Source organism: Pseudorasbora parva, chromosome 2 (assembly GCF_024679245.1).
Source record: "Pseudorasbora parva isolate DD20220531a chromosome 2, ASM2467924v1, whole genome shotgun sequence".
Lineage (NCBI taxonomy): Eukaryota > Metazoa > Chordata > Actinopteri > Cypriniformes > Gobionidae > Pseudorasbora > Pseudorasbora parva.
Window position 1 is genome coordinate 36,338,552 of NC_090173.1, and position 27,682 is coordinate 36,366,233.

At 38.9% G+C, this 27,682-nt stretch overlaps 1 protein-coding gene across 1 annotated transcript in view; it reads right to left on the bottom strand.

Moving 5' to 3' along the window:
* Window positions 1–27,682, bottom strand: part of gna13b (guanine nucleotide binding protein (G protein), alpha 13b) — a 56,650-nt gene that overhangs the window by 14,142 nt on the left and 14,826 nt on the right. Inside the window, exon 2 of the mRNA XM_067418730.1 lies at window positions 6,306–6,532. Coding sequence (XP_067274831.1) covers window positions 6,306–6,532 — 227 coding nt within the window. The remainder of the gene's footprint in view (window positions 1–6,305; window positions 6,533–27,682) is intronic.

Here is a 27,682-nt window from a genome sequence, read left to right on the forward strand (position 1 = left end):
CCAGCTGGGCTTGGAGCCACAGCCACACTCTGCTGTTTATCTTCAATGAAGGGTGTGGGCACACAGGAACAACATGCTCAGAGCAGGCCAGGATATCAGTTTCTGAGCAATGCTATAAAGGAAGTCCTATCAACTCAGCAACACCTGAAACTAAGCCCACGGAGCACTGTTAATAAACACTGCATCTTAAGGCATCTAACAGTAGTTTTTTAGGTCCAGAAATTGAATAAAGTATTGCATAAATTCTTCACTGTATAAATGAAAAAGATTAAAGTTTCAAAAGTGAATTCCTCCTTGTCTTGTTTCATTAAAAACAGACAGCAGTAGGATTATTAGACTGCTATCACTTTAAGAACGCACAGATCCAATAAACTGATACACGTTGTCTCTCTCAACTGTTTATGGTCACTTAAGACATAACCTACTATTGTTTGCTAATCTAACGGGATGTGAGAAACAATCAAATTAAACTTAAAATCTTTTCACCCAAAGATAGTTTGTTATTTAAGGTAGTTTTTAAATCACGCTGGTGTTAGTGTTTGTTTTAAAAATATTTTTTTAATACACAGGAGTGTGATGTCATAATTGACAAGTGAGTTTATCAGCTTCTCTGAGTGAAGTTGTCATTGAGGCACCAACAGACTTTTTTCAGGATATTCAGGAGGAGATTGTAGCATTAACTTTCTACATTTCTATAACATTTCTATAACTATTTATTTCACACCGTCACGAGTTGTTCTGTTCCACCGATCCTGCGAGAGTGTGGGTGGGGCCTTGATACTCACTACAATGGTATGGTTTGATTTTTATTTTATTTTTTTACAGAAAACAGTTACATCCCTGTTTTTGAATGCAAAGTTGCTTGATAGCCATATATGAATATACAGTGAGGAAAATAAGTATTTGAACACCTTGGTATTTTGCAAATTCTCTGACTTAGAAATCATGGAGGGGTCTGAAATTGTTATCGTAGGTGCATGTCCACTGTGAGACATAATCCAAAAAAAAATCCAGAAATCACAATGTATGATGTATGTATTTATTTGGATGAAACAGCTGCAAAAAAAGTTTTTAAACTTTTTTTTTTAAGATTATGTCTCTCAGTGGACATACGATGACAATTTCAGACCCCTCAATGATTTCCAAGTGGTTGAACTTGCAAATAGCAGGGTGTTCAAATACATATTTTCCTCACTGTACATAAGCCCAGGTTTATTTGTACTGCACATTATTTTTATAGTTTTAATTTAAATTAATTTGTTTATGCATAATTTCACTATGATTTAGGTTTGTTTTATACCATGGTCTGTTTAAATACTCGATTCTGATTGGCTGGAAGGTGTGCAGTAAAACCGTTTAATGCACAGGTAGTTCCAGTCAGTTTGATTACAGTTCGAAATTAATCCGCCACTATAAACACTGGTAACCATAGTAACACAGTTACGCTTACAAACAGAGTGACAGTGGCAGACTGCATCAGCCACGGATATGTCTATACGTATAACGTTCCATATCTATGGCAATATTAAGTGACATGAGACATGACGTGACACACAGGAGCCAATGGCACATGTCACTATGCGCAGATATGTATACGTATACCTATCTATGACTATGGGCGTATTGGCACATATGGCACATGTAGTCTTCATTGTCATGTCACTGACATTATCGCGACAAACACTGACACGGACATGACACCGAGTTGCGGAACATGTCGCCGTATGTCGTGCGTTTTTTTACATTCTATGATGGTCATGACACCTACACTGACAGACTCGAGCACCTATAATATTATTGAATTTAATGCATTAAATGTGATGTGTCTTTATAGGTTGCCGCCGGGTTTATTTCACACTAGGCTATAATGATTAGTTCAAATAAAGATTGCCTTGTCACTGAAGTGTTGCCTGTCATTCATAAATAATTTTAATTAATCCATTAAATATCCATTAAGTTATGTTCGCTATGCTTAAGCAACGAGGGGATCTTCAGACTGACAAAGATCGCGAACGCATCTCTCTCTCTCTCTCTCTCTCTCTCTTTCAGTTCTCTGTCTCTCTCTAATAATGAATTTAAATAAATGTGATAATTTGTTCATATAAAAACATTTCGATGGCTCTACTTTATTTAAAGCGACAGTGTGCTAGAACTAACAAGACGTAAGAAAACAACCTTCATTTTAACCCGTCTCTTAAAAAACATCAGTAACAGCTTTAACTTGTTTTTAACTTGGCAAATAACCTAGAGGCAACCACCCTCCGCTTCGCGTCAGGCGCTTCTTCGCCTCTACGCCGTGCATTAAAATCATTTAATGCATGGCTAGCCGTGGATTATCCCTTACTTATGCTTACATTTTTCCTTCCTGTTCTGAATATAATTAAATATTGTAGTAGTATGGGGGACCTAATTTCTGTAAATGTTTTTATTTATTTATCTGCAATGCACATTATTTCTGCCACATACACATATTCGACTGAGCTGATACAATCTGTTTTTTTACAATATAAATTATCCCTATCATAAATTATACTATATTATTGGTAACATTCAATGCATCTTTCAGCTCAAATACATAAAGAAAATATGTAAATGGACTAAATAATAATATATATTACTTGAAACAGGTTGAGGGGAAAACCTGCTGGGCATTACTGCCTGACAGACCTCGGCCAGTGTCGAATTGCCAGTTAACAACATTATTTAAAAGTCCCAAATATTGGACAACCTAGATGTAAAGATGAATGGCAAACAAGATGATTAATAAAATATGATTAATTTTATTTTTTGTTACCTAAAATAAAAAGAACTACAAAGCAATAGTGAGGGTCAGCAAAATATCTCCTTCCCTAGGCCTCAGATTTGCAGGCATGCATGAGGGTCTTCATTTTAAATCACAGCTCAACATTCCTTCATGGATCATGCAATCCTTCTTCTCGATCCTGGTAATCTTAGGCTGGGATGAAGGGAAGGGGGAAGACACGCAATCCTAAGACCTCAAAACAGTCGGCCTCCACAGAGCTCTCTTCAACCAAAAATCACACTTACACTAGTCCAGAGTACTACAGAAACGGACAAAACTTTTTCATGCTTTCCAACCCTACAGTCTCCCAGCTGTCCCTATATTGGGTGGGGTGGGCAGAGAACAGAAAGCAGTGTTTGGGAAAATAGGAGAGCACACTTGGGTGGATGTCTCCTATCAAAACATCCCTTCCGGTGCCTTCAATCTGCAGACATCATGGATCCCATGATAACCGCAGCTGAGTTTAGCAGTGCTGAAGACGGTTTCATTTTATAAAGCAGCATGATCATCTAAATTGACCAGGCAGTGAGAGTTTTGAAAATGCATCGTCTTGTAAGTATTACCTAAATCAGATTAAGCCTTCAGTAAGTGGGGCTGGAACAAACCTCCCAACTCACACAGACGCTCATAGACTAAAAGTAAACCTTGTAATGATTCACTAAACTGAATTTGACAGTTATAAACAGTGCAGTGTTTTTTCTTTTTTCTTTTTTTTTTTTTTAGCTCAAAACAGACTTTAAAAAGACAATGCCATGTACAGGGGTAGTGAGAGCAGATTATGCAATGGCTAGAAATAAGAGGAGGGGTGGAGAGGGGAGGAGCGAGAGGCGAAGGGATCTTGGCTGCAGGAATCCAGAACAAGTTTTGTTTTGTTGCATGTTGGGTGCATACCATAACCCCAAGAGGCTGGAGGGGCAGAATTGTGAAAGCAGGAAGCCTGATGATGTTTTGCACTCGACACACGTGGTTTGTGGATTACAAGGCACAAAAGTGTTTTGTTTTGTTGCCTTCACTCACACAGGCTGAATGCAAATCACCAGAGCCTGTTGCAGAACCGAGGGAAGAGGCTGCCTACTTAACAGGCAAGCTGTATGGAAACCACAGCAGTAATGGATGGATTTGCATTCGACCAGCCTTTGCTCAGTGCAAATGGAGATTCCTGAGCTTAGTTAAGAGCAGATCTACCCTGTTATCAGCTCCACAGATCTGGGCCGCAGTACCCAGAGTCAGTGTTGTGTTGTTTCTTGTCCTAACCAGCATGCATCTGTTGCTCTGCTTAAGTCCCAACATGCCCCATGCTGAGAATATCACTACAAATGGACAAAGACCACCTTTAGCCCCCAGCACAAAAAGCAAACTCTCTGTGCATGACACCAGTGATTTCAGATGTTTCACGTTCAACCACAATAATACAGCCGCCTTGGGCTGTCATAGTAATTTTGTCACTTACAGAGAATGCTTAATATACATACAACTTCGAGCCATTCATGAACTTGTACGATATGAACTTGCAATGCATGTTAAACAAGGTTTAGCATTCATGTGGCACAAAGTACTACAACAGCACCAGTAGAGACATAAAAACATGACTCATGTTCTATTGATGATCATGATCAAATGATGTATAAAGCGCAATAGCCCAATTTCTTCCTCCTCAATTTTTCTTAATGTTGGAAAACGTGGATGAGTTCATATCTGCAATTTCTCATTCTTCGTAATCTCTCACTGTGCGTTCACACCGCCAGCGGCGAGAGCGGCAAGGTGGCCGGAAGTCATTAATTTTCAATGGTAGCCTGGCCAGCAAGAGCTGCGCGGCACATCTTGGACAATTTGGGCATCGAGGAGAGTTGAAATCAGCTCAACTTTATGGTCATGAGCTATGACGTGGTTCGGCGGCAACCAATCAGAATGTAGAAGTGCTCCGCTTGAGAAAGCCAGAGAACGCAGGCCTGTAAACTTTGGTTCCGACCACATTAGTTCCCAAGCAAAATGTAAGAGAATTTGATCACTGCTGTGCGGGTTTCCCTATCATTTATGACGAGATCAATCATAGTGATGTGTAATGTGTTAAGAAGTCGTGCAACACTATTTCATAGATGCTAGAACGCTCGTTTTTCAGCGGGTATGCAATTCATTCTTACTTTTACATTTAAATGATTTAATGAGGTTAATTTATACCCTACTTGTGGTCAGTCTATCAATCAACATGCTTGCTTGATTTGCAGCCTCTTTAAATACAGTTTAAAAAAAAGAAAAAAACATTCAATCTACGTCAGAGCAGCAGCGCGTCCACGAAGCTTTCTACAGAAATAATGTGTGAAGAAATTATATGACTTTTCCAAAACTTTCAGGTTTATTCGATTTTCCAAAACTTTTCCAGGCCTGGAAATTGCTATTTTAAAATTTCATGACTTTTCCAGATTTTTCATGACCGTACGAACCCGGTCTCTACAAATCATTATTGTAGGAGTCTAAAGTCCTTTGGTGAAATCAACACATTTAAAATGGGGAAGTAATGCATTAGGAACTGAGAGCATTTAGAGAAGTCTGAAGTTGTGTGCTAAGATGGCACTTGCTTGTGTCAGGGCCTAATGAGGAATCATTTGAGATTTATTGGGAAAAGCCCAAAATGATCAAACTAAACTGATCAGCTAGTTAAGTATTAAACACACACACACACGTTATGTTTTTGTGAATTTTAGGGACATTCCATTGGCGTAATGGTTTTTATACCGTACAAACCGTATTTCTATCCCCTTTCACTGCCCCTACCCATCACAGGAAACATTCTGCAGTTTTACTTTCTCAAAAAAAACTTGTCCTGTCTGATTTATAAGCCTTTTGAAAAGTGAGGACATGAGTAATGTCCTCATATTTCATCCTCTCCTTGTAATACCGGTCATACCCATGTCATTATACACATTTGTGTCCTGATATTTCATACACAAAAAAAAGAAAAAGAAAAAAAAAGAGCACGCACACACACAACAGGAATAGCAATCTTTAATCTAGGTATGCAAGATAGATAAGCTCTAAGGGCAGAAAGTCTGATGTCAGAAGCAGACTGATGAAAAACAGTTCAAAGCACCCACGCCTGCACACACACCAGTGGTTTGGTTTACACATCCTCCTAAACATACACACACCATCTTGGCAAGCCAAGCTGCAAAACTTTTAGTTGGGGTCTAAAGTCTTTTTTTTTTTTTTAAAGAAGGCCAAAAACATCCCCATTACTCTCTGTAGTGAAAAGCATGACCTATGAACTCTAGGCTATGACCTCTAGTAACATTAGCTAAAAAAACATAAGTAGCATGTTGTAATTTAAGACTTAATAAATACTCCTAGTTTTTTCTTCAAAAAAAAAAAAAATTCTCTGCATACAAAACTCATCTGGTAATTTACCAAAGGTTGTGAATGGAAGGGACAACAATTGTCCCCAACAAATCCCATTTCATGCTAAAACAAATCTCAAAGAAGTGAAATGCATTATGAAAAGGCTCACCAGCTGAAATTCCCTACGCCGATCATATGCATTCTGTATGCCGCTGTCAGCCCAGAGGGCACGGATCGAAGGCAGGTACTGCAGGAACACTTTGGTCTCCACCATCCCCTGTGACCCCATAGCTGACCGTGTGTCAAAAGCCATCATGGTGTCTCCATGTGCCTGGTTTGAAGGGTCTCCCCATGGGATATGCAGCTTTTCTCTGGCATCCACAAGCACTCGAACACCTGTGATGAGAGCAACAGGAGGAACAATGTAAAGTAGGAAATATAATTGAATATAAAGTTCAATATGATACGGTTTTCAGGTTTAATGACGCAAACAACATTAGACTCCAATTACACACCAGGTACACACTTTATTACAAAATGGCCATTTTATCACAAGTTTATCATTTATTTATCACAATACAAGACAAGGGGTCAGTATGAAATTAAGCATTGTAACTGTGCAGTATGTGTGTGTGTGGGGGGGTGCTTATGAATGATCATGCATACTCTATCTATAGGCCTTGCGGACATCAGGGAGCCATTAATGCATGCTCGCTTTTCACGTTTATTTTAAATTCGCAATCAGATTACTCTGTGTATAGGGAACAGCTAGCCTAGAAATCTAGACGCACCCTAGCGGCAGCAAATTTAATCTGCCAGCAAGTGTCGTCTAGGAACTCTCAATACCCTTCTGAGCTGTATTCCCCAGAATATGGACGGGCCAATCACATCGTGTATAGAGTGGGCGGGCGGGGCCATAATGACGGGGGCCGAGTTGCATTTGCGTGCTTCTGTTGTCTAGTACAGGGGTTCTCAACTGGTCCCACCCTGGGACCCACATTTTCCCATGGTCATTAAGTCGCGACCCACTTTTTTAGAATTCAACCAACAAAATTTATTTATTCAAAAATAACTGTTGAAAACACTCATATATCATCTTTTTAAAAACATAATAATTTAAAAACATATACATATATTATCCCATACAACATGCATTTCAGAGCTTAATAAGTAACTGGACCCTGACAACCGCATGTACAAAAGTTAATTAAATAAATAAGGCCACATTTTTACTCTATTCAGAGCATATTAATAAGAAACTAAGGAGGACCATGACAACTGCATGTACAAAAGTTAATTTCTTTCGATGCGGGATGTTTTGTTTCTAAATGGCGCTTCAGTTTGGACGGTTTCATGCTCTCATTGGCAAGCACTTCACTACAAAGCACACACTGGGGTTTCTGTCCATTTTTTAAATAGTTTGGGTCATATTTGCACTTCGCCATCTCAAATCTGAAAGCCAAAACAACAGGATGGTTACCATGGCTACCATAGTAAACTACCACACGTCTCTGACGGATGCCTGTCAAAATAAACCCTTTTAAAATAAAAGACCAATCAAACACGAGAAGCACAATTTTTTTTTTTTTGACCAGCTTACCGAGACCCACCCAAAACAGGTCTGCGACCCACTTTTGGGTCGCAACCCACCAGTTGAGAATCACTGGTCTACTAAACACAGAAACTAAACTCTACTAAACTGGCGAACGGCGGCGGTCTTTCGAATCAGCTTTGACCGCGATTCTGGAAGACTTGGAGTTAAGCTTTTAACAAAGAGCGGCACTGAAGTCATTCTTAAAAAGGGAAGATGTGTTCAGAGTTTAGCCGACCTGATACGGCGAATGTTTAATCTATCAACAAGCTCTGTTTCACTTTCGTTGCTCTGGTTGGGTGTAGCACTATCCTATCGCGTGCAGAGGGAGTTTGAAAGACAACAGTTTATCCCGCCCCTCGGATTGAGCCTTGTGTATGGTGAGTTTCCAGACCAAACATCTTGATGTGGGTCTGGCTTGTCAGGCTAGGGAACAGCCGACCACACATTTTACAAGATATTTCTCAATGATGCTCAGGACTATAATCTAAAAAACTGTGTACCACCAGTAACACAGTCTACCACAGCAAGCATAATACATGCATGCATATATCTTAGGATATAGATGACATTTTTTATTGTTATAGTTCGAAATAAAAATTTAGATTTATTCATTCATTCAAATGCATAGCCTTTTATTAACTTTACACAGCTACATAGAGATTCATCATTTCACGCTGCTAACACTTAATAGAATTGCATGATTAGTTGTCGATAATTTAACTGCTAAAACTTATCAATGTTCGATTAAGCAAGGTCATCATCAAAGTGCATAATTTTGTGGCGAGTGTGGCTAATGCGCAAAACACTGCACAATATAGCAAGCACGTGATTATGTATTATAAATGTCTTAAAGCCTTAATTATTTTATTTCAAAACATAATTAACCAACGGCCCAAAAAACATCCAAACAAGTGATTTTACTAAGGGTGTAATGATATTCAAACCGAACAGAAAAACCACGATACACCACCCACGGTTCGAAGCGCGATACTCTCATGTGGAACCGAATGCACCCCGCCCCCTGCTGCCCCAACCCAGCTCTCACTTCACCTTATGCAACAAAATATTTTTTTTTCTCCTTGACATGAGATTAAATGGTAATTAGTACACTTAACAACTAATAGCTATATAACAGCTGTATTTTTACAAATTATTATTATAATAATATTATTTACTAAATGTACAATACTTTTTGTATATTTTACATACTTTTTTTTCCTTCCAAGTGCATGTCATGTCATGTGACTTGAGCGATTGCTCAAGCTTCATGGAAGGGCAAAGAGAAATCAGTTTCCCCATTTAGCCAGGTAGGTAAAATGCTACCTTGTAGTCCCAGCAGCAACATTTCTTTTAAAAAAACACAAAAACAAAAAACATATTCTGTCACACTTTAGAAAACCGCTTTTCTGTTCTGTAAGGCATTATATTGCACTCATAACGCGCACTCTATTTACATGCAGTATAATGGCTTACAGAACAGAAAAGCGTTTTCTTTTGTTTTTTGTAACGAAAAATATGACTCAGGGGTATATACCATAGACTGTAAATAAGCATGGATGTAGTGTCCATGACGTCACCCATAGGATCCTGAAGCAGTTCTGAAGCGTATAGTAGGGTCACGTCACTCCCGGACACCTGACAATGGACAAAGAGGCGGGACGTGTGCAGAGCTGAGGTGAAGTGACGCGATGACTAAGACAGTGGACAAACGGCTATCCACCTGTCACTCAAAGTGGCCACACTCTTAATTATGCAGAACTTTAAGGCTTTATATAATGTAAACGAATGAGTTTTAAAAATATTCACCCCCCCCCCCCCCCCTCACAGTTGTCATGAAGGCCAAAATTAGCCATATAGACCAAAACCACAATTTGTACCAGGCTGTAAACATGTGTTTTTTTCTGCTGTAAAGTTGGGCATTTTAAAATGGAGCTCAATGAAATTCTGCCCCCTCCTGTAGCCCTAGTGGCCAGTCGAGGAATTGCAGTTTAAGTCACTTACAAATCATGCAATCATGCACAAACTGAGGAGAGCTAGGTGAGATTTTCATACAGCAACAGAAGACATTGATGACATGCTTTTCATTTAATTGACAAAAAAAAGGAGATTGTGTATTACTATCTCTACTGGAACTTATGTTCCTTTTTAGCACACAAAGATTGAACTGAATAATTAACTTGCATTTATCAAACTGCCAACATCAGTGTAGCTTTAAGCCTCGTTTATCCTCGAAGCGTCTGCACGAACGCAAGGTGTGTGCGCAACAAAAATGACGTCAACGCGGAGTGCGCAAGACCCAATTTAGCTTGGCGTTGTATACGTCAAATTTTGTAACTTTGCGTGTGGCTCCGCAACCAAAGAAGCACGAGTTCTAGGCAAATCTAGCCGAGCATGACCTCTTATCACGCCGGCATCCAGACTGCTTGTCAAGTATAAACACCTCCACAAACAGACGAGGCTCGCGCGCAGTCTGCGGGAGAGACAAGGAAAACAAACAAGCACGCTAAAGGAAATTAATCACAGCCAGAAGAATTATCTAGCTCATTTTTAGTGTGCAATTAATTGATTTATTGACTATCGCGACAGGCCTACAGGTTTTCACAACTTAAACTAGCTGTTCCAAGAAGTTCAAAAATATTTGTAGAATTGTTTATTTGATGCTAAACAGTGTGTCAATAAATGTCATGCATTTATGAGCACACTTCATGTGCACAAATGGTAAATCCAAAAATACTATATGCTGCCTCTGTCTAGGGTGAAAAATCACTGACTTTATGGTTATTTTCAGAGCTTTTAATATACTCTTATCATAAAAAGAACTTTATTAACATTTATTTATCTTTAAAAAGTATCCTTTTAGTAAGGAGACCTCAGAAATCTTTGTGTTTTTGCATAAAAGGGTGTTGTTTCCAAACAAAGGGAAAAAAATAAACGTATATCGGGCAAAATGAGCTGAAAAATATTGGCAAAAATCCAATATCGTGCATCCCTAATATTTTGATATGTGCCTATTTATTTGTATTAAATACTGCAAACAAAATATACAACAAACATTTATTGATCTCTTGTACACTGCTTAGGAAATGATTTAATTAATTAAAAGACAAATTTAAAATGAAGCAACAACATGTAGAGATAGAACAAGATAGGCCATTTATATTCTTTCATTGTGCAAAAGAATAAACCAGGGCTTCACCAGAATTTTGAATTTTAGAATTCAGAACTTTAGAACATGTAAAACTAGAACATGAACGGAATATTCTAAAAGCAACTCCTGTAAACACCTTAATTAGAAAATAGTCGTATTCAGAATAAGGTCAATAATTAGATTACTGCTGTCCATGTAAACGTAGTCAGTGATGAACTCTGCATTTAATTCAAAGTTTAACATTCTTCATCTCTCTGTGACCAGTAAAAACGTCAAGCTGGCATTCTAAAAGCTCCGATTGAAAACAATTGGATATGTCAGTCATGTAAAAAATGCTAAAATCCATTAAAAGGCTACACTTAATGCATTACATAATCACTAAGGGTGCATTCACACTTGTCATGTTTGGTTCAATTAAAACGAACCTTGGTGCGGTTGCTCGTTCAGTGCAGTTCATTTGAACATATGTGAACGCTGCCATCCGAACCCTGGTGCGCACGAAACAAGCGGACCGAGACCGCTAAAAAGATGGGTCTCTGTCCGCTTCCAAACGAACTTGGTTCGAACCTTGGTGCGTTTCAATTGATATATGAGCGCAACACGGACCAAAGACATATAAATGAACCAAAAACAGGACGTAATTTCACCAGATACGACGCGTAGTCAGCTGATTTGACGACGCGGAAAGATCGGTATATCCAAAATGAATAACGTATGTTAGAGGGCAAACGTAGAGCTACGAAGAAATGCCTCATCAATATTTGGTCCAACGAGCATGTTTCGAAAATGCTAGAAAAACGCACAAAAAGCATACCTGGTTCTTATAATCAAAGGACCTGTGCTGCCCATTATTATCCGGAACAGACGACAGAACTGCAGTTTCTTTTCTGCATACAACGGATGAAATCCTAGTGCTGTTTTGAATGTTTTTAACATTTTATGAGCTCTTCATGAGTTCTCAGCTGGTAAAAATAATGCCATATGTACATGCATAAAATGATTGCCCATAAAATGATTGCCAGCTCATAGCATTGTTTTGAATGTTTGGTAAACAAACTCCTACGTCATATAATCCAACCAATCAGGTTGTGACTGTCTCCCTGTGCCTTTGGTTCGGTAACTTTAGGTTCGCTTAGGGCTGGGCGATATGGCCCAAAAGAATTATCACAATGTAATTTTCCATATCAGTCGATATCGATAAACATCACGATAAATGTAAAATCTTTTTTTCTTTAAAGTTTAAAGGCATATTTTTGCTCCTGAGTGAAATATGTAGAAAACAGACAGTTAACTGTGGTTTTAAACTATCCTTTATTGTCAAAACATGACAAACACTTCCCAAACAGGTGAACAACTTATTAAAACTGAGGTAGATTTATTTATTAAAATCTTAATTGTGGTCAGCATTTTTGTACTCTACACTGTATATCAATTATATCATTACTTATTGTGTAAGCAGTAAACGCAAACGGGCAAAAAAGAGGTCCACTGTGCATCTCTCTCTATCCCTCTCTGTGCATCTCACCGACACACACACCTCAGCGACAGTGGGCCGGTCGCGAGAGGAGGGAGAGAGCAAAGTTCAGTATTTGTAGATCTCCAGTAAGGGCTGTCTAGTCTATTTTATTCATTTTAAACATCGGATGACATTATTTCTCATTTGATACAGGAGATGCCGAGTTATTAATAAATCAAAGACAATTATGATAGCGATCGTGTACAAGTCTGATGTTTTAGTGATTATAGTTTGGTAACGTTAGCCTGTTGTAAGTCACCCACCGCAACTAACAAGGTAATAAGCCTGTGTGTGAATGTAGTTAATGTAGATTTACTGCTGTGTTGGGCTCAATGTTATCTGGAAGAACTTTGAAGAAGCACGCTAATTTAATAATTAAATTCCGTGTGGTGAACGTGAACCTATGGCATTGATAAGCAGTCCACGTACGTCGCTATTTTATGTCGGATGGGATCGGCAAAATATTGAGCGAACTAACTTGTCAAAGATATCTGTGTCCTCCGAGCTGGTCGTGAGCTCTGAGTTTTCACCACTATCGCTAATTTTTATTGCTCCACTTCACTCCGATCCTCCAAGCCTGTCAGCCACTGACTGGAAATAACAGCGCGTGCAGCACCCAGAAGCCCGGTCTGCAATACGCATGCGCAGCATTACGCATAGCGCGGAAGCATTATATCGAGAATTTATCGAACTGTTGTTATCGTTTTATCAAGGAAAATTATATCGTGATAATTATCGTTTTATCGCCCAGCCCTAGGTTTGCTGTTAAAAATGCCAGTGTGAATGTCAAGCGGACCAGGACTATATGTTTTGTTTTTTGGTCCGGACCAAACAAACCAAACTACAAGTGTGAACCCTAAGATTGTGATATGCTGTTCATTAAATGTTCAATTTAAGTGTGAAGTATGCAGTTTGGATTCACGTGCTGAAGTCTTTCCCCTTTGTGAACATAAACATGCAGTTCTTTTCTGAACATGCAGTTAATGCAATAAGCCTTAATTTATGCTCCAATATACAGGTCCTTCTCAAAAAATTAGCCTGTGTGATAAAAGTTCATTATTTTCCATAATGCAATGATAACATTTTTACTTTCATATATTTTAGATTGCACACCAACTGAAATATTTCAGGTCTTTTATTGTTTTAATACTGATTTTGGCATACAGCTCAGGAAAACCCATAATTCCTATGTGTGGGCAATGGTTTCGCTGTATACAATGTTTTTTTTTTTACCCTGTGCATGACTGGGCCTTAACCACATTTTCTACTGATCGAGAGAGGAAATACTGCAGTAGATTGACTAGAATGCACTTTGTATATGTCCTTTACATTTCATTTGAAGACATGATGAAATGTGTGCCCATATATGATGCTAGTTCATGTTTAGAGCATTAGAGTATATGAAATGGGTTCATAAAAAAACTTAAACGCACTCGCTCCGCTATGTATCTGATCAATAGCCATGTGGTGAGTGTTGTTAATCTCATCACGGCGCTCCGTGCAGAAACCGCTCATGCGTGCACCGCGTGAAGTTTGAATTCTGTAATCAAGGGCTGAATCCGAAATCGCCCTCTATAACAATTATATGACCAAATGCAACAGTAAAATTCTCATGAAATAACTCTCAGAGCAGCTCTGGAGATGACGGTCATGCATTTATGTCCTCATTTGAGATGGAAACGCGATTGTCACACACAAGTGTGTGTATGTGGTAAATAAACTGCGGGTCAGCAGCATTCATTCACAAAGACAGGCAGGATTTGTAAATAGTATTTTTGGTTTAATATTCACAGACACTTGTCTATATCACCAGCTGCTTTCTCAGGTACCGAAATGTGGTAACGACTGAATTAATGTGTGATCGGTACTGACGGTACTGATCGATAGTACCGACATAATTCAGTTAGTGCCCTTAAAAGTACCAAGCTCAGTATCCAACCTAGTTGGACCCTAACTGCCCGATGTTACTGAATGAAATGTCAACCCAGAACAAGCTATAGGATTTAGATGTAGATATAGGGCCTGGTCTTAGACAAAAATTAGATTCTCAGCTTTTTGTTCAAAATTTAGCTTTTTTTTAATGAAATGTACCCATATTTAAGTATTGATAAAAAAGGAATGCATTATGCATGTATTGTATGTATGTATTGTATGTATTGTATATATATATATATATATATATATATATATATATATGGGCTAAAGGTCAACCGATAGTGGATTTTACTGATAACAATACCTACGGTGAGGTAGTATTTGAACGCTATTTTGCAAGTTCTCCCTCTTAGAAATCATGGAGGGGTCTGAAAATGTCATCGTAAGTGCATGTCCACTGTGAGACAATCTATATTTTTTAAAAATCCAGACATTACAATGTATGACTTTTTAACTATTTGTTTGTATGATACAGATGCAAATAAGTATTTGAACACCTGAGAAAATCAATGTTAATATTTGATACAGTAGCCTTTGTTTACAATCACAGAGGTCAAACATTCCTGTAGTTTTTCCACCAGGTTTGCACACACAGCAGGAGGGATTTTGGCCCACTTCTCCACACAGATCTTCTCTAGATCAGTCAGGTTTCTGGCCTGTCGCTGAGAAACACAGAGTTTGAGCTCCCTCCAAAGATTCTCTATTGGGTTTAGGTCTGGAGACTGGCTAGGCCACGCCAGAACCTTGATATGCTTCTTACAGAGCCACTCCTTGGTTATCCTGGCTGTGTGCTTCAGGTCATTGTCATGTTGAAAGACCCAGCCTCGACCCATGTTCAATGCTCTAACTGAGGGAAGGAGGTTGTTCCCCAAAATCTTGCAATACATGGCCCCGGTCATCCTCTCCTTAATACAGTGCAGTCGCCCTGTCCCAGGTGCAGAAAAATACACTGCTAGATGCTACCACCCCCATGCTTCACAGTAGGGATGGTGTTCTTGGGATGGTACTCGTCATTCTTCTTCCTCCAAACACGTTTAGTGAAATTATGACCAAAAAGTTATATTTTGGTCTCATCTGACCACATGACTTTCTCCCATAACTCCTCTGGATCTTCCAAATGGTCAATGGCAAACTTAGGACAGGCCTGGACATGAGCTGGTTTAAGCAGGGGAACCTTCCGTGCCATGCATGATTTCAAACCATGATGTCTTAGTGTATTACCAACAGTAACCTTGGAAACGGTGGTCCCAGCTCTTTTCAGGTCATTGACCAGCTTCTCCTGTGTAGTTCTGGGCTGATTTCTCACCTTTCTTAGGATCATTGAGACCCCACGAGGTGAGATCTTGCATGGAGCCCCAGTGCGAGGGAGACTGAGTCAAGTTTAGCTTCTTTCATTTTCTAATGATTGCTCCAACAGTGGACCTTTTTTCACCAAGCTGCTTGGCAATTTCCCCATAGCCCTTTCCAGCCTTGTGGAGGTGTAAAATTTTGTCTCTAGTGTCTTTGCACAGCTCTTTGATCTTTGCCATGTTAGTAGTTGGATTCTTATTGATTGTATGGGGTGGACAGGTGTCTATGCAGCTAACGACCTCAAACAGGTGCATCTAATTTATGATAATAAATTGAGTGCAGGTGGACATTTAAGTGGAGGTGGACATTTTAAAGGCAGACTAACAGGCCTTTGAGGGTCAGAATTCTAGCTGATAGACAGGTGCCATTCTAAAACGCGTAACGTGACAATTGCTTAATGTGGCTTAATGCACTGACAGTGATATTAAAAGAACGATTAAGCAGTGTCATGTGCGTGTGTGCGGCTCAACCGCGAAACGGGAGGAAAAATTATGTGAGCGTGCCAGAGTTCTATTTGGGACCATTTTACAGTTGGAGTTACACCATCATGACTGCAAGTTTGCATGTGCATTCGCAGCCTTTTGTTTTGTGCAAAGTTGTAATATTGTGCTTATTTTGTGCAGGCCTATCTATAGCTGATTTAACGCATAAGGATGCATTTGGTTAATAATTAATGTTAGGCGAGCGGTTGTCAAAGCGTGGCGGTGATCAGCTTCAGCGTGCAGCTCCAACAGCAATGGACAACTAATAATGACTGTGATTGGGACTGTCATATTACACATTAATGAGAACACTATTGTAATAAAACATTGTGATTAAGTATTTGGGTTTATTTGCCGTGTGTTTCATTGTTGATCCAGGAAGAGCACGTGCACAACATGAGTCACGCATTCTGACTCGCGCATGTAACTTAGTTCACTTGTGCGTTCGCATCAGATTGTGCTGAAGTAATTTGTAATATTACATTCATTTTGTAACGTTATATATGTGATCAATCATATAGGATGCATTTCTTTTAGTGAAATAAAACGCACTAACAAATGGCTTCAGTCAGTGATGGCTACCGGTTTTCATTCAGTGCTTCGGCTTTAGCGCATACAGAGCAATGCATAATAATGATGATTGGGACAGTCATATTATATAACAGAAATGAGAACACTATTTTAATAAACGGTTGTAAAGTCATTGGGTTTAGGTGCCGTGTTCAGAGCGTTGCTCCAGGAAGAGCGGGTCTCCTATTCTGAATATCAGCAACTCAATTCAAGGTCACTTGTGCATTCGCATCATTTTGTGAAGATATATAATTTGTAATATTTTGTTAACTTTATATAAATCTGATTAATCTCATATAGGAAGCTTTTGGTTGAGTTAAATAACGCGCTAGCAAAGAGCTTCAGTGTAACTTACCAGTGTTGAGTCAGCGCATCTGCTTGAGCTCGCGTAGTTCAAACAGCAACGCACGACTAATAATAACTATGATTGGGACTGTCACATTACATAACATTAATGAAAACAATATTTTAATAAATCGTTTTGAATTAATTGGGTTTAGGTGACGTTTCAGCGCGTTGTTCTTGGAAGTGCGTCCACACACTCAGAATTTACAGATCTGAGGCGGCGTTCGTGTTGTATTACAGGTTATATTTGGTTATTAAATAAGTCATTCAATTAAATTATAAATAACATCGACTAATTTTACAATCCCATAGCCCTTTGTTTAGATAAAATCCTTCTCATTCATTTGGTGAAGAACATGGCGTTTTGATCAGCATTGCACATACTGTCATGCTGTCGGCTATAAGCCACTGCTGTAGATGCATATTTCAGTATTATGGTTAACGATTAATCGATTAATTGATCCTTAATTTAAACGACGATCATTCATGGAAATTTGTGAAAATTGACATCCCCACTTATAATGTAGCCTACTAGCGATATTAAAAATTCTGCACAAACAAATTTTTCTTTATAGTATGCTTTATTATTTAATGTTTACCAAGTTTGGTCTTTTAAAGGTGCCCTAGAATGAAAAATTTAATTAACGTTGCCATAGTTAAATAACAAGAGTTAAGTATATGGACAAGAGTTAAGTATAGTGAGTCTCAGGGTGTTTTCACTTATTTTGTGTGTACCATAGTGATTCAAGACAAGAGAAAAAAAGGGTTTGGAAAAAATCTTCACGATATACTTGCTCATTATATACATTTGGTATTTTTTTAAACAGCATATGTGATAAAGATTACCTCAAGGGCTTTTAAAATTTATTATTAATAAATTATTGTTTGATGGCATTTATGCCCCAAGCAGCCACTAATTTCTGAGTGTGTTTATGATAATCCAAATGTGATATTTCCAGTTCATTTTGATTTGGCTGTAAATCAACAGCGTTGATAGTCCGTCGCACACGTTTTTGCACATTCTGAATGGGCGCTACGTAGAGCCCTGAACTACATTTACTACTACTGTTTAGTTGCTTACATATCGCTGAGTCGATCAGTGTAGCTAACGTCACCTTCTTCACCATCTAAGGGTGTTTCCACACTTGGGTCATCTTTAACAGAACTCCTTTAATCAGACCAAGTGAAAAAGGTGAACCAAGTGAAAAAGGACCCAGTTCTCTTTACGTCCACACTGTCCCTGTACCTGGTCCACTTTAGTAGGAATGTGGTCTCAGACCCCTTTGTGTTCAGACTGTTGCTCTTTGGATCTAGTCCAGTTCAATGTTTGATGGCTGACCCTATGGCCTTCAACATTTGATCCTATTCACTTACATTGTTTATTCCTCAGTAACCAAGATATGTGTTTGTAAATATTATTATTACTTTATGACATTGCTACAAATGCTGTTGAATTCAGTAGTTTTTTTTTTTGTTACAAAAAAAATTATATATATATATATATATATATATATATATATATATATATATATATATATATATACACACACATACACACATATATATACACACACACAGGGTATCTGCAGGTTTTACCAAGTCAAATAAGACTTTTTAAGACCATTATGAATAAAATTTAAGACCTATATTGCGCAATAAAAAAACATGCATGAGAAATTTAGAATCACTCAATTACTTAAACTTATATTATTGAATTTATATATATATCAGAGTTTCCGCTAGAAAAAAATGGTGCCGGTCAAAGTGACCGGCAGAGGTTTCGTTTTCCGGACGTTTTGATGATATGCCGGTCAAAAATTCCTGAAAGCAGTTTGTGTAACTTAAAAAAAAGACATAATCAGGCCGTATATGCAACATGTTTATTAGCCTAACTTTCAAATAGACGGAAAAAAACATGAACGTCCGATTGGCGTCAATCAACCAATTTTTTTAACTCATAGGCGTAATTTGCGGGTGGGACAGGTGGGACATGACCCCACCACTTTTTTATCTTGCTTCACGGATGAACCTAACTAATACAAACAAAACATCTCTGGTTAACTAGAAGGGTATAATTTCATTCGTTTGTTAGATAAGAGGCGATCGCTCGTTGCCGCTGTTATCAGTGCTGCAGATTTCTCTCGCGGCTCATGCAGTCTTCACACAGACGAGCGCTTTAATCTAACGCTTAACGCCGTTGCAGACTTTCTGTTTGTTCCGGTCAGATCGCGAAACAAAATGCACAAAAACTGTTCCTGCTCTTGATGTACAACCACTGATGGTATTCGGTTTTGATGAGAGAAAAAATAGACCAGGAGGGCAGATTAGAAACGAGAACTTCTGACAAGTTTAACAGACTAGACCAGGGATTATAAGCAAAGTGTGCAAATCTATTTGCCTTTATTCACGTGAAAAATCTTTAGATGCAATAATTAAACGCAATTAATAAATTTAATTATAAACTCAGTATGTCTCATTTAGTTGGTAACATTTAAATTGGCCACCGTGTGAAATGACAAAAGCATATAATAGAATATAACAGTATACTGATAACTGTAAGCAGGTGCACTAGGCCTACAAGATGTTTTTGAAATCATTAGAGAAAACGACAAAATTACTTAGTCACAAAATTACGTGTGTGAATAAGTGCTACCTGTTTAAAATGTGCTTGCACCCAATCAGATTCATTGAAAAAAAATCCCTTAAACTTTAACATCCCGCTCATGCCCATCGCCGTAATCATCTGTATCAAGCTGGTTGTTTACCGTGTACAGTTCTGAACACTGCACTATGTGCTTATTTAAATCTTTTCGTTTCTACACATATTAGGCTACATATTCCTCATGTCTGTGAGGCAAGCCTGCCGAGTTTCAGTTTATTTGAGACGCGCTTCAGTTCATGATCATTGAAAGCGATCGCTTCCGCGACCTAGTCAACTTATTTATTTCTTATTTATTAAATACATGCAATTAACCGAAGAAACCTTTATTAAAATTAAGATACAATTTGTACAAAACGAAAGAAAGGCTTTTTACAAAACAAAACTTAATATTAAACTAAATATAACCACCAAAATCATTTCTGACCCACTTGCATCTTTGCACTTAGCCTATCATAATCAGATGAAATCTAAAAATAATATTATAATATTTAAACATAAATATGAAGAAAAAAAACATTGTTTAATGGCTACAACAAGTAGCCTATAGTAAGCTACAGATTTATGTCATGTCTGAGCTGGATTTGAACGAACATCATTTTACCGGTGGGTTCATGAGCGCGCGCCAGTGAATTATTGAGCTGATCACACCGGCTCCGCTCCGCTAATTAGTCATTACAGGCTCGTTCTCGATACTTACACGGGCAGGGCCGGTCTCTCGGGTGCATGGGCTCGGGTAGGGTTGGGCTTTATTTTTTTGAGCCGATCTACGCTCTAGTTCTGGCGAAAAATGTAGTGCTGTGCCGGCCCGTTGTCATAAATTGTTCTCGTGATGGAGCGGTAGTGGAGCGCTCTCGGAGCGAGTAAAAACCACAACGCTCCGACTTTTAAAAAAAAAAAAATCGCTCCTCACTCCATTCAAAATCTCGCCGCTCCACTCCTCAATCCGCTCCGCTCACATAGGCCTACTCTGCTTCACAGGCTGTGGAGAATTGCAATCCTCCATAGCCACGGAGCGCTGTCATGTCAGCGAGTGCATCACGTCGCAGGCTTACGGTATCGATAAGAGGCAGTTTTAATCTGACAATTTGACCGAAAAGATTTCATTTTGTCGGACATTTAATTTTTTTCCCGGCCAATGTCCGGTAATTACCGGACAACGGAAACCCAGATATATATATATATATATATATATATATATATAAAAAAAAAATTTGTGGTGGTGGTCACTTTCATACATTTTTATTTTTTTATAATTAGGATGCAACTTTAACCATATTATTATGTTAGATGCACAATAATCACACATGGCAATAAAACTGACAAAATGCATGAATCTTGTTTGGTAGGCATATTACAAAAACAAAAAAGGCTAGATGCACAATAATCACACATGGCAATAAAACTGACAAAATGCATGAATCTTGTTTGGTAGGCATATTACAAAAACAAAAAAGGCTGGTCCAGTGGTGTGCTTTCTATCTTTAATAACACGATCGCTTGGGGTGGGGAATAAGACCAACATCTTAAAAGTAAACCACAGCAATTTCTACAAAGAGGAACACTCCACCGTTTTTAGAAATAGGGCTTATTCAACTTCTTTAGACATTTAGATATGTGGGCAAATGCATTTGTCTCAGTGCATGCATTGTTTTAGTTTGGCAGGGTCACTTTTTTTAGCTTAAAATGCATTTCCCCACATATCTAAATGTAGCAAAGTAGAATAAGCCCTATTTCTAAAAAAGTTGGAGTGTTCCTTTAAGTGTAAGTGCTGTTTTCCCCGTTTGTGTTATTGTTAAGCTATATTGGTTTGCTTTCACTTTGAGAACTTACTAATGCCCAGATCCAGTACTTACGGACACTTCCCAAACTTTTTAACTCAAATCAGGATATAGACATGCATAATGTGTATATTTGATCGTTCAAGAGTAACGTTAGGCTAATGAGCCTAGAAATAACACATTCAATACACTCGCGCGAGCGCTGACAGGCAGCAAACACACGCAGCCTGACATTGGAGTTCGGAGTTTCATCACTGTTATTAACTCTATTTAGTGCAATCGGGTATATTATACTTTTATTTGGTCATAAAGCAAGCTGGTGAGAAAGATTCGCCTTCGCGTTCACGATCGCGAAACTACAATAACCGTCAGAATCAGCTGAAGAATAAAATCAGTTTTATGCGTTTGTGAGGTACGATCAGAAAGAGGCTCGTGCCAATAACACGAAAGCTGATTGGCTGCAATATAAGTGGCATGCTTGCCTAATTTGTAGTTGTAATAGAGCGAACAATAGTTGGTCTTGCGAAAGAAAGAACTACAAACACCACGGAACAAACACACACACACACACACACACACACGTGCTCGCGTGCTGCGGGAGGCGAGAGCATTTCAATGAGGTAGCGGTACATGGACGTAGGAAAATTAAGACCTGGAACGCAATGCTTCCGCGAATTTAAGACTTTTTAAGGCCTTATATTTTGATTCTGAAATTTAATACTTTTTAAGACTCCACGGGGACCCTGATATAATATATATATATATATATATATTGACATGCCAAATATCTGGACCTGTCTGCGATTCAGACTCCTGCTGTGTGAACTGCGTTCTGACTGAAAATTACATCGACAGCCAATGAGAGAGTGAGATACAGGGCAGCGGGAGGTTCAGGGAGGAGTTATAGAGCAGAATATCAGTATTTTAATAGATATATTTACAATTCTATCAACCAAAGGCCAAACATTTGCACATCCAGCCACAGCAGCAGCATATTACAAACATTTTTATTTACCTCAAACTGTCTTTGCAGAACACAATCCTGGCTCCTTCTGTCTTCTCCAACAATTTCTTCCGCCATAATCTTTTTTCTTTTTCTCCACAAATCACCGCATATACAATTTGAAGCGAACTTTGTGCAGTTTATCATTTTTAAAAACAATTACGTCTCGCGCGAGAACTCCGGTCTGACGCACGTGATCTCGTGTTGTTTACTTGTCACATCGCACGTGTGTTTGTGAAACGTAGTTTGCGCACCGGAGAGAGAGAGTTGTTGGCGATTCTTCCTCTTGTTCAGTCATGCAGTGTGAACTCGTCTGTCGTCAAACCATCGTGCAGTGTGAACACAGCAGTGACTTAATGATACCCCATAGTCATGCAGGGTGAAAAGAGCAGTGACCCGACGAGTTTAAAAATTGTGCAGTCTGAACTAGGCTTTAGACTGCACAAAATAGTTATTAGTGATATAAAATGATACTGTTAAATAAAATAATTGTCATATTTTATGCATTAGGTTGTGTTAGGGCTGCACGATTAATTGTATTTTAAATACAATTGGCAAAGTGCGCTAACTGTCCAATCACAACATGGGAAGCGCTGGCCCAATCAGAACTCATTACGTGTTTCTGAAGGAGGGACTTCATAGAACAAGGAAATCATCAGGCCGTTTTTAGGACAGAGGAAACAGCGCTGTACAGATAAGTAAATTGTGTGGAAAATACTGTGTTTTTTTACACGCGAAACATGAACTCGTTGATGAGCACGTTTTGACAGGCATTTTCTCTGACTGACGCAGCTGCACTTCTAACAGTGAGATTGCATACTTTAAGTGAGAGATGCATTGATGGATCAAAAACAAGTGTTTTTTTTTCCATTTTGTATGAGTGTCTGCGTTGCCTGCGTTCTCTTAAATAGATCCTGAGTCTATGACACAAACCTGATTCATCCGCGCTGTGAGTGTAATCGCTCTTAACGCAGATTTAACCGACCAGACGGCACATATAACTCTACAAAATAAGCCCCAGAAGTTATCAAAGTAATACAACAGCTTGTTCAAATATATTTTCAAAGCAGAGAACAAATTCCGGATGGCAGTGCATTAAATTGTGCATTGAATTATAGTTGTCACAGGATATGTATTTGTGTAATGGTGAGCTTACTAAGTAATCCTTGTGTGTATTGTGTTGCATCATGTTCATTTGCAGCTGCATTTGTGGGAAGCTTTGATGCTTTTAATGAGAGCTAAATAAAACATCGTAGGTGTTTGAATAAGAAAAAGCCATTGCTGTGCTGTCACTTGTCAGTCTCCCCTCACCCCCCTGCACTCCGCCGCTAAACCACGCCCACTTTTTTAGCAGTTTTCAAAACCGTGGTGAGAACTTACTGCTGCTCAAACAGGGGGTTTCATGACCCTTTAAAAGGTTCACAGTATAGCAGTGACTGTTTAACAACAGGAAGTGCATAGTCCATTCCATGACTGAATGAATGTTTGTTTTATATTTAATACAGTAAAGCTGTTTGCTTTAAAGCAGTCTATAAAGTGTTATTTCAAGTACTGAACTGCAGAGCTGGTACATCCATACCCACATCGCTACGATCTTTCGCTCTGCAGCTACCGCTGTCAATTTTGTTGTGTTTATTTTGATACGGAGAGGAAAACGTGTATATGTCGTGTATATGTTGGCGTAAGATTATGCTTACACTCCTCTCATCGCCTGATTTATGAAGCTGTGCGCACCTCTGCAATCCAGGTGTACACAATACTTGCCCTTGATAAATGCCGCGGCTGAAAACGATCATCATTAGAATAACATGCCCCTATATATTCAAGTCTCCTCCTCCCCCACGCCCTCATTTTACGCCATCGATACACGGAAGACGGCAAAGAAGCGAAACTTCTCCGACGTGGAGATCGGGCGCGCTCAATCATCTCACTAGTCAGGGCACTGATTAGGACATAAGTCAATGGGCTGACTCCCTGATCAGTGCTCTGACTACTGAACTAGTGAGATGATTGAGACGCGCCCATCGAGACCATCACCAGGGAAGTGGAAAAAAAAACAAAAATTGTTTTATTTAAGAGTATAAAGAGTGGGAATAAAGGCACCTACAAAAACAAAATATGGACCCAAATTACGAGTACTCTTAATAGTGTGGAGGTTGAGAAGCGCACTCCAGCAGTTTAAATAGCTGTTTGGATGATAAATTACCATCACAATGCATTATTTTACAGCACATGTTTTGAAACAATTAGCATTTAATTTCGTATCACGGCACATGTATTGGGGTGTGCAATAGTGATGATGATGTGATGTGGAGTACTACCATTCATTCACATTAATAATTACATGACAATTTGTAAGATTCTTATTATTATTATTATGATTATTATTCTTAATGACGCTTGTTATTTAGAAGAAGAATGTCGTTTTTATTGATTTTATTATTATTTAAAAGAAGAATGTCATTTTTTATTATTTTGTCAGTCTGAATTATTTTAGTCCCAGTCCGTGCGCAGCTGCCGGGCCAGACGGGCCTGAACCGTCAGATAAAGCGCACAGGCTCGCGACTGGAGGAATACATATGCCTACAAATCAAACGCTTTGGTAAAGTCACACAAATTAAACATTGACGTTCATGTTGCACAAAAATAAACACTGAATGTTGTTGTTGTGGTTTTTAACAGTGGGTCATAATTTAGCATATCTTGTCAGTGCGTTTTGTGGTGTTAGGAATTGTTTTTCTGCCCATTTTCCCACTAACTCAAACGTGCGTACACCACCTCCTGAGCTGGCGTAGGATTTGAGCGCACCGTACGCCAACGTCCATATTGATAAATCTCAAAGTCACCGTGGGTTTGGGTGTACGCAAGGTGTACACTGGAAATTTGGTGTACGCACTTTTGATAAATGAGGGCCAATGTGTTTCCCGAGTGTTAGATTTTAACTTGGCCTTGCACAAAAAAAAAATTATTCTTGTTGATTTCCTTACTAGTTTCTTTTTATTTGAAGCCAAAATGAGTTGGCTTCAGCTCTGTATACTGTGGGAGCGGAATAATTCTATAATCTTGAGAGCTGGGTTTGCTAATGCAAACACTAGCGATGCACGCACCTTCACTTAGAACGTATAACTGACGCGGAGCTGGAGAAGTGCAGAGATCTAACACTGCCATCTAGCGGTTGGGTTTTATACAGTCTGTGGTTTAAACAGCACACAAAGCCACGAATTTTGAATGTAAATAAATAAATATATAAATATCAATAGAGGGTTTTTGAGAATCCAAACAGTATCGCCAAACATAATATTGCGATATTAACGTATATCAATATTTTCTTACATCCCTAATAATGAACTGCACTTATAAAGCATTTATTTATCTTTGTTAATATTAATTTTACCATTTACTAATGCATTATTAAAATCTTGGTAAAATTAGTTAATGCACATATGAAGAATAACATAAACCATGAACAGCTGGATTTTTATTAACTAATGTTAACAAACATGAACTAATGCTGAACAGAAGAGTATTTGGCTAGAGAGAGGCAAAAATCAACAGGAAGACAGCTACTGTTTAAGTGTTTGTAATTTCTCATTTGATTGTTTGCTCAGCTGTTGTTAAATAAGTTTGTGTACTATATTGTCAGGTATTAGTAGTTCTGATATAGTCTCGCTATGTGTGGGGAGTTAGCGTTTGTTGTCACATGGGTCAACAAGTTTGTTGGGGGCGTTCTCAGCTGCTTTCAATAACGATGCTCAGGTGAGTATAAATAGCGTGATAGTCCGCGGCAGCCCTCGTGTGAAGCCCTCCTCGTGTGAAGACCAATGAGTGTAAAGACATCAACTCTTCCCTGTGCAACTCCTCCCGAGCAAGGACTCCAACAAGGCACTTGAGTATTGGTTTCCTTTTCATTATTATATTTGTGTTCAGTTTTTTATTTCTATCTGGCCTTTTGACTGATCTGTATTCACCATGTGCTTTCACATCTCTACTATTACTACTAACACTCGCAAATCACACTGTATGCGCAAGACGCCACAATCCTAATAATCTGTCTAGTCTACCTAAGTCCTCTGCTACTTTACTCTATTCCAATTGGTCTGTGGAATTGCCAGTCTACTGTAAACAAAGCAGACTTTATTTCATCTATTGGGACTCATTCACAGCTCAGCCTCATGGCCCTAACTGAGACCTGGATCAAACCAGAGGACACTGCCACTGCTGCAGTCCTCTACACTAATTTTCCTTTTTTACACACCCCTCGACCAATTGGAATGTTGGGGGTACTGGTTTGCTTATCTCAAATGATTGGAAATTTGATCCCATACCATCTCTATCGGCCAGTTCATTTGAATCACACTCAATCACTATTACTCACCCTGTTAAAATCCATGTTGTAGTGGTCTATCGCCCTCTAGGTCACCTGGGTAACTTCTTGGAGGAGTTGGATGTGTTACTTTCTAACTTCCCTGAGGATCGAACTCCTCTGGTTCTACTAGGTGACTCCAACATCCATCTTGATAAACACCTAGCTGCAGACTTCACCACTCTAATGACCTCATTTGACCTCAAGTTATTATCTACTACAGCTACTCACAAATCAGGTAACCAATTAGACCTCGTCTCCACATGCAACGGCTCCACGGACAACACTTAAGCTACTCCATTGCACACCTCAGACCACTTTCTAATTTCTCTTAAACTCATACTGACTTCCATCCTTCTCTCTGCTCTCAGAGGCAGATATTTCTAAACTCATCCTTTCCAATCACCCTACTACCGGTCTGCTTGATCCTATACCAACTCACCTCCTTCAGGCCATTAATTCCTCAGTTACTCCGGCGCTCACTCACATTGTCAACACTTCTCTTCACACAGGAACCTTTCCCACAGCATTTAAGCAGGCTCGGGTAACCCCACTGCTTAAGAAACCCTCTCTTAATCCTGCACTTTTAGAAAACTACAGACAGGTATCCCTTCTGCCTTTCATTGCAAAGACACTTGGGCGAGTTGTGTTCAATCAACTCTCTATGTTTCTTGAACAGAACAACCTCCTGGACAACCAATCCGGCTTCAAAAGCGGCCACTCGACTGAGACTGCCTTGCTCTCTGTGACTGAGGCACTGAGACTGGCAAAAGCAGCTTCCAAATCCTCATTGCTCATCC